Below are 13,672 nucleotides of genomic sequence, written 5' to 3' on the forward strand. Positions count from 1 at the left end.
TAATCTCCTATTGCCCAGGGGCTCCATGAGTTGCCAGTCCGTCCCTGCCTGGCTCTGAAGCTGGGTGCCCACAGTAGTGATGCTGGTTCCGCAGAAGGAAAGGGAGAGAAGCGAGGCTTTGGACGGCCGCAAATCTGAACCGTGGCACGCTGGCCACCGTCTGTCTACATGACATGCCTGATCAGGTAGGCAGACGGTGGTGACTCGAGTATAAGCCGAGGGGGGCACTTTCAGCCTAAAAAAAGGGCTGAAAATCTCGGCTTATACTCGAGTATATACGGTACCCTTAAAAGCAAGACACTTTGACTTTAACAAAAAAAAAAAAATCCCTTTAAGCTCAAGAGGAAGTGGAAGAGGAAGTGACTTCAGACGTCGCTCTGGTCCTCCAAGGGCATATAGCTGAGTGGGGGCTCGGCTCTATTCCCTTTCCGCCTCCTCTAAAAATTATCCTGCGGTGAATCCGCCTCTGGGACCCCTTTTATCAACGGAGAATCACCAACAGTACAAAATAATATTGGGGTTATGGCACCTAGCTGCTGCCATAACAACGGTATTTAACATCAATGTAATGACATAAATGTACTGTGGGCGGTTGGGCAAGTGGTTAATGCATTCTATGCCTTAAGGTCAAATACTGCACCTTCTGCATGCAGACACCCCCCACCTTATACTTATCTGAGCCCGATCTTGATCCAGTGATGGGCACAAGAGCAGAGGCTCTCTTTGCCCTCTCCCTCCTTATTGTCTCAGACACAGCAGCAAGAGCCATTGGCTGCTGCTGCTGGCAATGACAGCCAGTGGCAGGGCGTGGGGGCGGGGCAAAGTCCTGCTGTATGTGTCAACAGATGCAAACAGTGAGGCTCGGGAGCGAGCCCGCACAAGTACCCCCATAGCAAGTGGCTTGCTATGGGGGCACTCAGTGATAGTAGGAGCAAGAAGTGCTGGCGGGGGATCCGCTGGGATGAGGATCGGGACTGCTCTGTGCAAAACCATTGCACAAAGCAGGTAAGTATTACAAGTTTGTTATTTAAAATAAAAAATAATTTTTTTTTAGCATCACTAAGTTCATTTCATATATATGGCCCTAATAGCCCGTGGGAAAAAGCGATCACTAAATCTATTTGTATTTGTTTTATTATTCCTAGATCATCTGCTCAATTGTAATAATTCAAAAGAGTGAATACGTGAAATGAAGTGGGGGTAACGAAAGATATGGAAATAAAGAGTACGGAGAGAGAGAAGGAGTGAGTGTGTGAGTTTAGGGAATATAAGTGACAGAGGAGAAATTGTATATGCTTTTGTTCACCATGTTATGCAATTCTTTGTTTTGCAGTTAAAGCTTACCAGCTCACGATACACTCCTTCTGATCTGCTTTCACTTCTGATTATTCTCTCTTTCTGGAACACTTCCCTGTTACGACTCCCTCCAGCACCTGTATTGAGATTGCTTCCAGCAATACCACCTCCTCCAAATGTCTTGGTCTAGAGATAAGAAAGGCTGTGTTAAAAAGAAAAACGCCTTTCTAATCTCATCCTAAAGATTATGTCATTACGCAGGATGCAACAAATCCACAGGAGCTTCATTTTTTATTATTGAGCTGTACCTACTGATAAATAATACGTTAATTTCCATAAAACTGAACAATAATCCACTCATTGGCTGCTTCTTTCTTGTCAATGTTTCAAGCAATAAAAATAAGTTATATAATGTTCATGTTTATGTGCTACTCTGAACTGAATCATAACAATAAAGGCAAATGGAAAACCATATAGCGGGATATAAAATAACACTAGCATTAAACTAGCTAAGTTCCATGGATTTTACACTTAGTTCAAGTTTCTGCAGTTTCCTGTGGAGGATAAAAGTCAGCAGCATCCAAAGACGCTAGAAAATGTGATCGTTATGTCAATCAGCTTCCAGAAAGCTAATCAGGATACTGATGCACACATTATTAAGACTTATTTATAGAAAACAAGATGGGGTTTTGGCATCCATATTTTCCAAGACAGCCAATAAAGCAACATAAACAAACAAGAGCCTAGTTTATCAAGTAGTGCTCTCTGTTGGACTGCCGATTCAGAATAATCCTTAAAATAGGTGATTAATCCTAAAATCAGCAAAGTCTTTGGTGTTTAATTAGACAGAAATATTTTACAAACGTTAGCTTGTGGGCTTTCACTGCACTGCAATCACTTTCACGCCTGCAATAGCTTAAAAAAAAAAAAAAATGATTTTATAAAACAACAAAACCAATCTACAGCCAGCTGTACACAAACTGCTTTCCCTAACAGTTTAATAAACTTGTAAATTGTATCTTGTATAGTAAGAGGTTAGTTATAACCGCTTGGACAGTAATCACAGTGAGTGCTATGCTAAACCAAAGCACGCAAACTATGAGAGTGAAAGGATTGTGAACTAACGAAAAACTTTTCAAGAAAGCAGCTTAAGGGAAAGTAAAAAAAATGAAGTGGGCAGGGGGGTGTGGCTTAGCAATGGCCGAGTGAGGACGCGTGTAGTAAGTGCTCCGGTCCTCCTTACCTCTCCCTTACCTTGCAGATAGCATTACAGACAGCATAACAGCATTACAGCGCTCTCTAGGAGGGATGTGCCCCGTCAAAAGACACGGACCTAGATCCAGACCTCCCACCGGCGGATCCCGTACGAGAGCACCGCAGCGATCCATGCAGCAGTATCTACGGGATTCCCAGGATCTGTTAGATCAACAGATCGAAATGCCCGGCAGTACCGCAGAATCACCACGTGCACCCCGCACCAGCGAGACACCTCCTCCCGCTCCTCCCGCTCCTCCCGCTGAGTCGGTCCCCCCTATAGACGGAGAATTACATCCGGCACCGCCGAACCACTTGCTTCCTGCAATGACTGCAATGACTGCAGTGTCTGCTCCGTCTCACCTACTGCTGCCGCCTCCGCTACCGCTACCGCCACTGCCGTTACCATCATCCGCATCCGCTCTGCCTGATGAGCTACGGAGGATCCTACAGGCATTGCCAACTAGGGCGGACTTTGAGGCTTTACCCTCTAAGGCAGATATGGAATCCCTCATCTCACGGGTGGAAGAAGCACATATACGTGACATGCAGGAGGTAAGAGGGGATATCCTGGCTTTGTCTAATAGAGCTGAGTCTGGAGAAGCAGCGATACAATCTCTCACACAGCGGGTGGGTGAGCTGGAGCAGTTGCGGGTCGAGCAACAGGCTGCGACCATAGGTCTCCAACTCCATTTGGAGGTTGTGGAAGACCACGGCCGCCGTAATAATTTACGATTACGGGGGTTGCCAGAGACTATGGGAGCAGAGGACCTAGCTGGGATGGTGGGAGAGATATTTCATAAGATCCTTGCTGTAACCCCCGCTGTAACCCCCGCCATGACGGTTGAACTGGACAGAGTTCACCGTACTCGGGGACCCAAATCAACAGACCCTGGGAGACCAAGAGATGTGCTCTGCAGACTTCTCAGGTACTCCCAAAAGGAATTGATCATCAGGAAGGCATGGGAGCATGGAGAAGTGAGTTTTAATGGGACTATGGTTAAAGTATTACCAGATCTCTCCAGAGCTACGTTGCAGAGGAGGGCATTGCTGCGACCGGCATTAGAAGTGGCGAAAAGACAGGGGTGCACTTATCGCTGGGGTTATCCCCTGGCGGTTACATTTCGGAGAGAAAATGGCTCCTTCACTCTTCGCTCTACTGCGGACTTGCCAGCTTTTTTTGCCTTTGTGGGAGCAGACCCGGTACCTGTCCCTGATTGGCTAGAGTTGATTCCACATCGTTCATCTAGTTAAAGACTCCTTCATCCTTAGCTTCAGCCTTTTATCTCCTCATCTGCTTCAGTGATAAGATTAGAGCAAGGCAAGGAAGTGACGGTGGTGACAGTAGGAGACGGGGTCACGGGGTCTTGTGAGCTGTAATCGCCATCCGCCAGGACTATATTGGACTATACTGGATGCTGAACCAGACTGTTTGGTGTGGAGATATCCCTGAACTGCTATATCTATAATCCTATAATCCTATTTCCATCTCCTCCATCCATCCATCCATCCATCCATCCCTTCCCCCCCCCCCCCATTATTATGATGATGTGATTATTTTTGGAGGCTTCGCCCTCCCCTGGGAACTCCCCTATATGTTCACCAAGGTTTTCTTTTTTTTTTTTTTTTGACCATATGGGGATATATGGGGGTTCCCTAAGGTAATAATAAATTTTGGGTAAATGGACTATATAAGGGGGATTTATTTAGATTGCCTGGGGTTCCCCCCTCTTTATCAACGGAATGCCCCCTAAACCTAGGTGAAAGAGGATTTTGTGGTTTACCAGACTTAGAAAGGGATTAGACTATCATTGTATGTGTAAAGGGCGGAGTTCTGGTAAAAGGGAAAGGGGGAAGGAAAGGGGGAAAAGAGAAAAGGGAAGGAAAGGAAAGGGAAAGGAGAAAGAAAGAAGGGGAAGAAAAAGAGGGGGAAAAAGGGGAGGGAAGGGAGAGAGGGAAGGAAAAAGGGAAAGAAAGGGAAAAAAAATTTTTTTTTTTTTTTTTCTCTCTCATGGGGAATGGAGGGGGAAGGTGGAAGGTGGGGTGGTGGCTGGTTCTATTTTGTAAAAATGGGGAAAGGAAAGGAAACGTCTGGGGAAATGCCTACTTGATTTCAAATTTTTCGTTGAGGTATGGGAGTACTTTTGAGGTAAGGGGGTCAGTCTAGTTTTTTGAGTGGCACTAGGCCCAGTGTCTATAAACAATGTTGCAAAGTAATTCGTTGTTTGTTATTGGTAAAGTGTCTGCACTAATCTTTATCTTTATCTTTATTTTCTTTTTATTTAGGGGCTGTATATTTGGGTTGCTGTAGCTGTCGATATAATTAGTTTATTATTGTTAAGGTTTGGGGAGGGGGAGGACTGGCTGCCTGTTTCTCGGTCACTGTTTTCTCCAACCCCCACATAGGACTGCGCCCGATTACCAGCTCTTCGCTGGTGGGCGTAATAGCACTATTGTGCTGTAAATTTAGTAATGTGCTGTTCTCCTTCTGAGAACTAGCTCTTGGGGGGTTTTTTTTTTTTTTTTTTTTTTTTTTTTTTTTCTCTTTCTCTGTTTTGGGTTTTTTTTTTTTTTTTTTTTTTTTTTTTTTTTTCCTACTGGATTACAGTCCCTGACTTGGGACTTTTACCTGGGATCCATGGAGACAGTTAAGATTCTCTCCCTGAATGCGAAGGGTTTAAATGTCCCGGAAAAGAGGCGCATGCTGCTGCAGGACTTACGCCGGCTTAAAATAGACCTGGCTTTAATTCAAGAGACCCATTTTCGGAGTGGGAGTCTGCCCCTCTTGCGCAGTAACCTGTACCCAACTGTGTATCACTCTACTAATGCGACCTCTAAGTCCAGAGGTGTCTCTATTTTAATTGCCCGACATGTCCCCTGGAAATGTTTAGAAGTAAAAATGGAACAGGAAGGGAGATCTTTGTTTCTTAAAGGTTTAATTGGGGAAGTGGCTGTCACGTTTGCGAACATATATGCACCCAACTCTAGCCAAGACCATTTTATCTCTAAGACGTTGTCTACTTTACAGATGTTTGCCTCAGGCCAATTGATAGTTGGAGGAGACTTTAACATACCACTGATACCTACGGAGGATACATCTTCCGGAGCCTCCTCCATTACCCCAAGTGTCAGGCATCGTATTGTACGCTCCATACATAGAGCACAGCTGATTGATGCGTGGAGGTTACTCCACCCGTCAGAGAGAGACTATACATTCTACTCTTCGCCCCATAGACAGTATTCAAGAATTGATTACTTTTTTATCCCTCACGACTACTTGCATGCTTTGAGAGATGCTTCAATCGAACCAATTACGTGGTCAGATCATGCCCCCATTTTAATATCCTATTCCTTAATGGACGGTGGCACTGCTAAGACACGGAATTGGAAGCTGAATGAAAGTTTGTTGCAGGATAAGGAGGTGCTCGAGGACGTTGTCAGGGAATTAGATCAATATTTCGTATTTAATGATACCCCTGACAGTAACCCAGGAATAGTGTGGGAGGCACATAAGGCGGTTATTCGAGGGGTACTGATCAAGCATGGGGCCCGTATCAAGAAGATACGCATGGCAAAGATGAAAGGTTTACTTTGTGACCTGCATAGAGCTGAGGCTAGGCATAAGCATATTCAGACTTTAGCAGGCGAAACAGAAATTAGGATCCTGCGGAATAAAATTACTGACTTAATGCAATTTCAAGCGAAAGCAGCCTTACAAAAATGCCAACGAATTACATACGAGTCTGGTAATAAGTGCGGTAGAATCCTAGCTCAAACGTTAAAAGAACAAGCACTTGCTAATTACGTGCCCCATATTAGGACCCCCCATAACCAGAAAGCCATTCTCCCACGGGAAATAGCGGGGGAATTTAAAGAATATTATGGCGCTTTATATAACCTACAAACCCCTGTGCCTCCTCACACTCACATCGAGGACTATTTATCTGCCTCCAATATGCCCAAGCTGTCCGAGGAGGATAGAAGGGCACTAGATGAACCTGTCACCCAGAAAGAGCTGCAGGAGGTGGTAAGAGGGATAAAGATAGGGAAGGCCCCGGGACCAGATGGGTTTACGGCCCTATATTATAAAATGCTACTACCGTCATTGGGGAATTTTATGCTTAAATTCCTCAACTCGCTGGGGATAACACAGTTACTCCCAAGGGAATCCCTGCTTGCTCATATTACAGTAATCCCTAAGGAGGGCAAGGATCCCTCACAATGTAGCAGTTATAGACCGATCTCACTACTTAATACAGATCTAAAGATATTTACGAAATTATTGGCATCAAGAATACAAGGCCTTCTCCCGTCACTGATTCACTTGGACCAGGTGGGCTTTGTGCCCACCAGGGAAGCACGAGACAATACGATTAGAGTGCTTAATCTTTTACATATAGTTAACGATACCAAGACCCCCTGTGTTTTTCTAGGGACGGACGCGGAGAAGGCCTTCGACAGGGTGAATTGGAGATTCATGACGTCTGTTTTGCGTTATGTGGGTTTCGGCGAGAGGCTATTGGATTGGATTGGCTCTATTTACTCTAACCCGATAGCCCGGGTTCGGGTTAATGGAGTTCTGTCCGAACCTTTTGAGATACATAACGGCACCCGTCAGGGATGCCCTTTGTCCCCTCTCCTTTTCGCCCTGTCGTTGGAGCCTTTTCTATGCAAGGTGCGAGCCAATTCTAACATTATGGGGATTTCAGTGGGAGATAAACAATATAAAATCGCTGCATATGCAGATGATATGTTATTTTCCTTGATTAACCCAACGATATCTCTTACCAATCTGATGCAGGAATTCAGGGAGTATGGCGATATCTCTAATATGAAGATTAATTTCCATAAATCTGAGGCAATGGGTATAGGTCTTCCCCAGGGCCTTATAGTAAGACTTCATCAGGACTTTAATTTTAAATGGACCCGGACAGCCCTGAAATATCTGGGAACGTATATTCCGCCAACTATATCCCAAGTGTATGCTTTAAATTTTCCACCACTACTACGGACAATTCGGGCCCTGTTGGTTAAATGGAATAAAGGTCTGCATTCTTGGCTGGGTAGATGCAACATCGTGAAGATGTGCATCTTACCTAAGTTTCTTTACCTTTTGCAAGCATTGCCGGTCAAGATCCCTTCTCATTATCTTTTACAGACTAGGAGGTTGATATCTAATTATATTTGGGCTTATAAACGACCGAGACTTAACTATCAACAATTGACCCGTCCTAAACAACAGGGAGGCTTAGCGATACCGGATCTCCGTAATTACTACCAGGCCATTCATTTGACTAGATTGATTGACTGGAACAGACACTACGATAGCAAATTGTGGACCCAGCTGGAGCAGGCCCAAATAGGAGTAGCATTGAACAGGGCTCCTTGGTGCCATAGTAGATTACCAAACAAGGTGAAAAACCATCCTCTTATAGGAATAACCTCAAGTATTTGTGCGTCTCTCTTTACGAGTGCTGGGCTTGTTTCACGGACTTCCCCACTTTGCCCAATTTTAGGCACCCCGGAGTTTTCTCCCGGGGTCACGGAACCAGTATTCCGCTCCCTTAGGATTTCTGGGATTTATCAGGTATCCCACTTTTTGAAGGGGGACAAATGGGTGACTACCACTGATCTAATGGACCCGGCGGGTCCATTTAAATTAGATTTTTGGAAAGCAATCCAACTGAATCACTTTTTAGGGTCCCTGGCTCCCCCTGACAGCTATAACCAAAGTCTGACTTGTTATGAAGCTTATTGCTCGGAGAGAGGGGCTATGCCCCATGCCTTATCTGCCACATACCATATATTGACCGTTGCACCGGACGATAGTGGACCGAACTGCCTGAGGGCCTGGGAGAGGGATATGCGGTGCAGATTCTCGATACGCCAAAAACAAAATATCTTATTTTTCACACATAAATCCTCCATTTGTTCTAGAACACAGGAGACCAATTTTAAAATCGTAACCAGGTGGTACAATACCCCGGCGAAGCTGCATCGGGCCTATCCGACATCTTCAGACAGATGTTGGCGATGTCGGCGGGAAGAGGGTACGATCCTCCACGTCTTCTGGTCATGCCCACTTTTAGAGCGGTTCTGGAAGACAGTGGGGGATACGATCACTAAGTTTACCGATATTCCGGTTCCGGAGGGCCCTGCCTTTTATCTCCTTCATGCCACGAACATGTCCCGCAAGAAATATCAGACTTCGGTGCTTCGGCATCTTTTAGATGCCGCTAAAGCATGTATTCCACTGCGTTGGAAGAATACTCACCCACCAACTATTGGTATGTGGTTGAGAAGGGTAGAGGACATTAAGAGAATGGAAGACTTAATTTTGACGTACAGGGGACAGAACGAGCAATTTATTAAGACATGGTCAAAATGGAATAAATTTATATCCTCGCGTGCGGGTAGGGCACTTCTGGATGGGGATGCCCTGAGTGATGCCCCGAATGGTGGAGGACACCCCTTGGGTATAGATTATTGACAGAATGTACAGATTATCATGGAGAATTAGGTGCCCGGTATAGGCTGTTTGATACAGGGGGACAGTCCTGCCTACATGGATCTCATGGATCTTTTCCCTTGAGTTACCCTTTTCTTTTCCCAAACCCCCCCCCCCCCCCCTTTTTTTTTTTTTTTTTTTTTTTTTTTTTTTTTTTTTTTTCTCCTCTCTTTTGTCTAAGGCTTTGGGCCTGGGGGGTACGTCAGGGTGCCCTCCACGCCCAGGACTTTTTTTTCTATATATAGGTTTGAAATCTGGATGGGTTCTATGGGGCTGATTAGTGTTTGTGGAATAATTGTGCCAAGGGCATTTGGCCTTCCTGGTATGGAACTGGAGACCCTACTATGAGAAGGCTCTTCCTTTGGGAGCTATGGAAGGAGTTGTCTAGATGGGTTAGAGATGCTAGATGTTCTATAGTGGCATGATGTATGGCCATTTGCTATAATATCGATTTACTTTGTATGCCGATTGGTTCATTGTTTTATTTACTTGTTTTGTTCCTTATTTTCCTGTCCTATGAATAAAATATAAATTTGCAAAAAAAAAGGGGAAAAAAAAAAAAAAAAAAAAAAAAAAATGAAGTAAGATTGGAAGCAGAACAATCCAGAACAGCCAATTGAAAAGCATCTTTAATTAGCCTAAGTAAACAATCCCCTAGAAAGCTGTAATCAAATAAATTGCAGATAGTCTCAACCTTTTTCCAGTCAAGGCGCCCTTGAAAAGTGTTATCAGTCTAGAGGCATCCCAATTCTCAGGGTGGGTGAACGTTACTGCGTGTTGAGGAACGTGTGCAAAATTGTGCGTGTTCCTGATACGTAGACAAACATGTTGCTTTTTATGGCATCCACACACATTCTTAAAGGTATCCCCATGCACTGGCAAACGTGATGTGTTTTCAGTTCAGCCAAATTTTTTAAAATGGCCCAGGGGATTCTTCTTTTCATGTGTTTCTGCGGGTAGGGAAGCCCACTGAAATTAATAAACAGAAAAAAACCAGGGGGCAACCTCCAGTTCAAACAGCTGCCTGAAGGACCTTACGCCCAAAACTGGCATCAGAAGAGGCCTAAACATCCACCATGTAAACATTTGAAAACAGGTGAAGAGAAGACCATGAGCAGGGGAGCTCCCTGGTACTCACAAAATTAAAGTGTATTTTAACTATCTTTGATTGTATTAAATTTTTAAATAAAATATACTGCACAATGATTCATCTCTGGGTTTTTCTTTACTCATGTGAGTGAATGGGTTTCATCATAGTAACATTTATAAGCTGAGAGGCGTTTTTAAATTGTCTTAGAGAAGATCTGACATCACACATACTGGAGCTAATGCATCAGGCTTGTAGGCTGCCCATCTGGTGAGTGTACATGTCACTCGGGCACATGGAGAAGCACTTTTCTAACTAAAAGATGAAAGCATTACTTCACAATTATAATATCACGTTAATTGGGGACTTCTCTTGATCTAATAATTTGGACTTCACAGTTTTTTCCTTCACTTGTTATATATTTTGAAATCAAAGGGATTGTTTATAATTATGCACTAAAAGGCTAGCGCCTGTCTTAATTTTTTTTCAAGCTCTTTTGTTTGCCAGTGTCAAAATCTCCTGAAGGCAGTAGTATAACCCTCTCTCTCTGCTTTATTTTTATGATTAAAAACTATCATAGGCAAACAGTGGAGGTGTATCTGCTCGCCTTTTGTAGTACAATAGTATATTCTCCAGTGACTGACCTTTCGCAATGAAAAAAGGTAAGGACAGACTAGATTTTACAGGGTTTTTTCAACAAAATTACTGTAAGCAATAACAAGTGTTTCCAACCACTGGGCGTACTTATTAGCACCTAGTACTGTGTTAACTGGCTAAGTCCTTGCTTAAACATTGTATTAGCCTTCCAATCGGAGATGAAATCAGACCAGTTATTACTACCCAAGGTCAAGGTACTAGATAATCTGTTCATTTATAAAAATGTGTCTCATTTATACATTTATAAGCTGAGAATCCATTATGAAGATGGATTTCAATTAACAAATTCACAAAAAGTATATTAATTGCATTTCTATAAGGTCTGGGCAATATTAATGATGAAATAAAAAAAAAAAAAAAGTCTTCAACCTCTTTGCTTTTTGCCACTTCAGCAATAGCAGCTATTCTCTGTTTCTCAAACTCATCATTTTCTCCCACAGTTTTGGTGGCATTGGAGGCTTGCAGCGTTTTCCGGCTATCAAGTTCTTTGCTGTCTACTGAATTAGCAGACGCAAGGCGCTAAAACAAGACAGGTAAAACAGCAGTCAGCAATTAAGATCTATACACAGTATATAGAACATACTATATAAAGTAAAAGACCCTGCAAGCACAGAAATCTTAAATAAAAATGGTGTTCATAGGCTCAAAACATACATATAGAAGTAAAAGTGATTATAAAGGCTCGTTTTTTTTGTTTTTTAATAACAAACATATCATACTTGCCTCCACTGTGCAGCTCGAACATCCCCTTCAGGGTTCCCTCGGCAGCCCTAGTGGCTCCTCCCCACATCAGATAACCCCCCTAGGAGAAGCGCTCTCCCGGGGGTGTTACCTTGTGTGCTCGCTCCCGAGCCCAGCATTTGCGCCCACAGACACGAATACCGGACTCGGCCCGGGTCATTGGATTTGAATGACAGCAGCAGGAGCTAATGGCTGCGGTGCTATCTAACCAATCAAGAGCCGAAAACCCTAGGCAGGGGAAGGTACGTGTGAAATTACAGGGCTCGGGTTAGGGGGGGCATTGATAGCTGTTATTTCACCTCAATACATAGGATATAACCCCTTTAATTTACAATCGCATCCAAAAATGTTTACATCACTATACAAGTATCATGGCATATAGAATATTATTTGGTGATTTGGATGTGTGTTTGACTACATAGTTACATAGTAGGCGAGGTTGAAAAAAGACACAAGTCCATGAAGTGCAACCTATGTGTGTGATTATATGTCAGTATTACATTGTATGTCTCTGTATGTTGCAGTTGTTCAGGTGCTTATCTAATAGTTTTTTGAAACCATCGATGCTCTCTGCTGAGACCACCACCTGTGGAAGGGAATTCCACATCCTTGCTGCTCTTACAGTAAACAACCTTCTACATAGTTTAAGGTTAAACCTCTTTTGTTCTAATTTTAATGAGTGGCCACGTGTCTTGTTCAACTCCCTTCCGCAAAAAAGTTTTATCCCTATTGTGGGGTCACCAATATGGTATTTATAAATTGAAATCATATCCCCTCTCAAGCTTCTTCTCCAGAGAGAATAAGATCAGTGCTTGCAACCTTCGCTCTTCATAACTAATATCCTCCAGACCCTTTATTAGCTTTGTTGCCCTTCTTTGTACTCATTCCATTTCCAGAACATCCTTCCTGAGGACCGATGCCCAGAAATGGACAGCATACTCTAGGTGCGGCTGGACCAGAGTCTTGTAGAGTGGGAGAATTATCGTTTTATCTCTGGAGTTGATCTTGTTTTTAATGCATGCCAATATTCTGTTTGCTTTCTTAGCAGCTTGCTGTGTCTATCATCATCCAGAGCCTCTCCCATCCTCTGGAACTCGCTACATCTCCACTGGTCCGGTTATCTCCTACTCTTGCTACCTTCAGGCGATCCCTGATAACTCATCTCTTCAGGGAAGCCTATCATGTCTCCAACTAATCTCCTACCACTTCCATCAGCTCGTTCCCCACAGTTTAACCTTGTGTACCACCTGCCCCCCCCTATTAGATTGTAAGCTCTTTTGAGCAGGGCCCTCTTAATTCTCTTGTATTTTACTGTATTCTAACTGTATTGTCTCCTTTTATATTGTAAAGTGCTGCGTAAATTGTTGGCGCTATATAAATCCTGAATAATAATAATAATAATAATCATCTACTAGGACCCCCAGGTCCTTTTCCATCCTAGATTCCCCCAGAGGTTCTCCCCCCCCAGTGTACAGATCGCATTCATATTTGTGCCACCCAAATGAATTACTTTACATTTTTCTACATTAAACTTCATTTGCCATGTAGTTGCCCACCCCATTCATTTGTTCAGATCTGTTTGCAAGGTTTCCACATCCTGCGGAGAAGTTATTGCCCTGCTTAGCTTAGCATCATCCGCAAATACAGAGATTGAACTGTTTACACCATCCTCCAGGTCGTTTATGAACAAAATAAGTAGGATTGTCCCAGCACAGAACCCGGGGGACCCCACTACTCAACCCTGACCATTATGAGTACTCCCCATTTATCACCACACTCTGAACTCGCCCTTGTAGCCAGTTTTCAATCCATGTATTCACCCCTATGGTCCATGCCAATGGACCTTATTTTGTACAGTAAAGATTTATGGGGAACTGTGTCAAATGCTTTTGCAAAATCCAGATAGACCATGTCTACGTGCCTTCCTTTATCTAGATGGCAACTCACCTCCTCATAGAAGGTTAATAGATTAGTTTGGCAAGAACTATTCTTCATGAATCCATGCTGATTAATGCTAATGATACCGTTCTCATACTCTTACTAAAATCTTGTATATAATCCCTTATCATGCCCTCCAAGAGTTTACATACTATTGATGTTAGGCTAGCTGGTCTGTAATTCCCAGGGAT

The 13,672-nt window shown here is 43.5% G+C and overlaps 1 protein-coding gene across 1 annotated transcript in view; it reads right to left on the reverse strand.

The window, feature by feature from the left end:
- TDRD3 (tudor domain containing 3) overlaps positions 1-13,672 on the reverse strand; it is a 439,138-nt gene that overhangs the window by 117,167 nt on the left and 308,299 nt on the right. Inside the window, exons 7-8 of the mRNA XM_077483142.1 lie at positions 11,172-11,321; positions 1,345-1,482 (exon numbers count right to left, since the gene is read on the reverse strand). Of these exons, the coding sequence (XP_077339268.1) occupies positions 1,345-1,482; positions 11,172-11,321 (288 nt within the window). The remainder of the gene's footprint in view (positions 1-1,344; positions 1,483-11,171; positions 11,322-13,672) is intronic.

The sequence above is a fragment of the Lithobates pipiens genome, unplaced genomic scaffold (genome assembly GCF_037356315.1).
Source record: "Lithobates pipiens isolate NorthernLeopardFrog02 unplaced genomic scaffold, aLitPip1_a1.2 Scaffold_16, whole genome shotgun sequence".
Classification (NCBI taxonomy): Eukaryota; Metazoa; Chordata; class Amphibia; order Anura; family Ranidae; genus Lithobates; species Lithobates pipiens.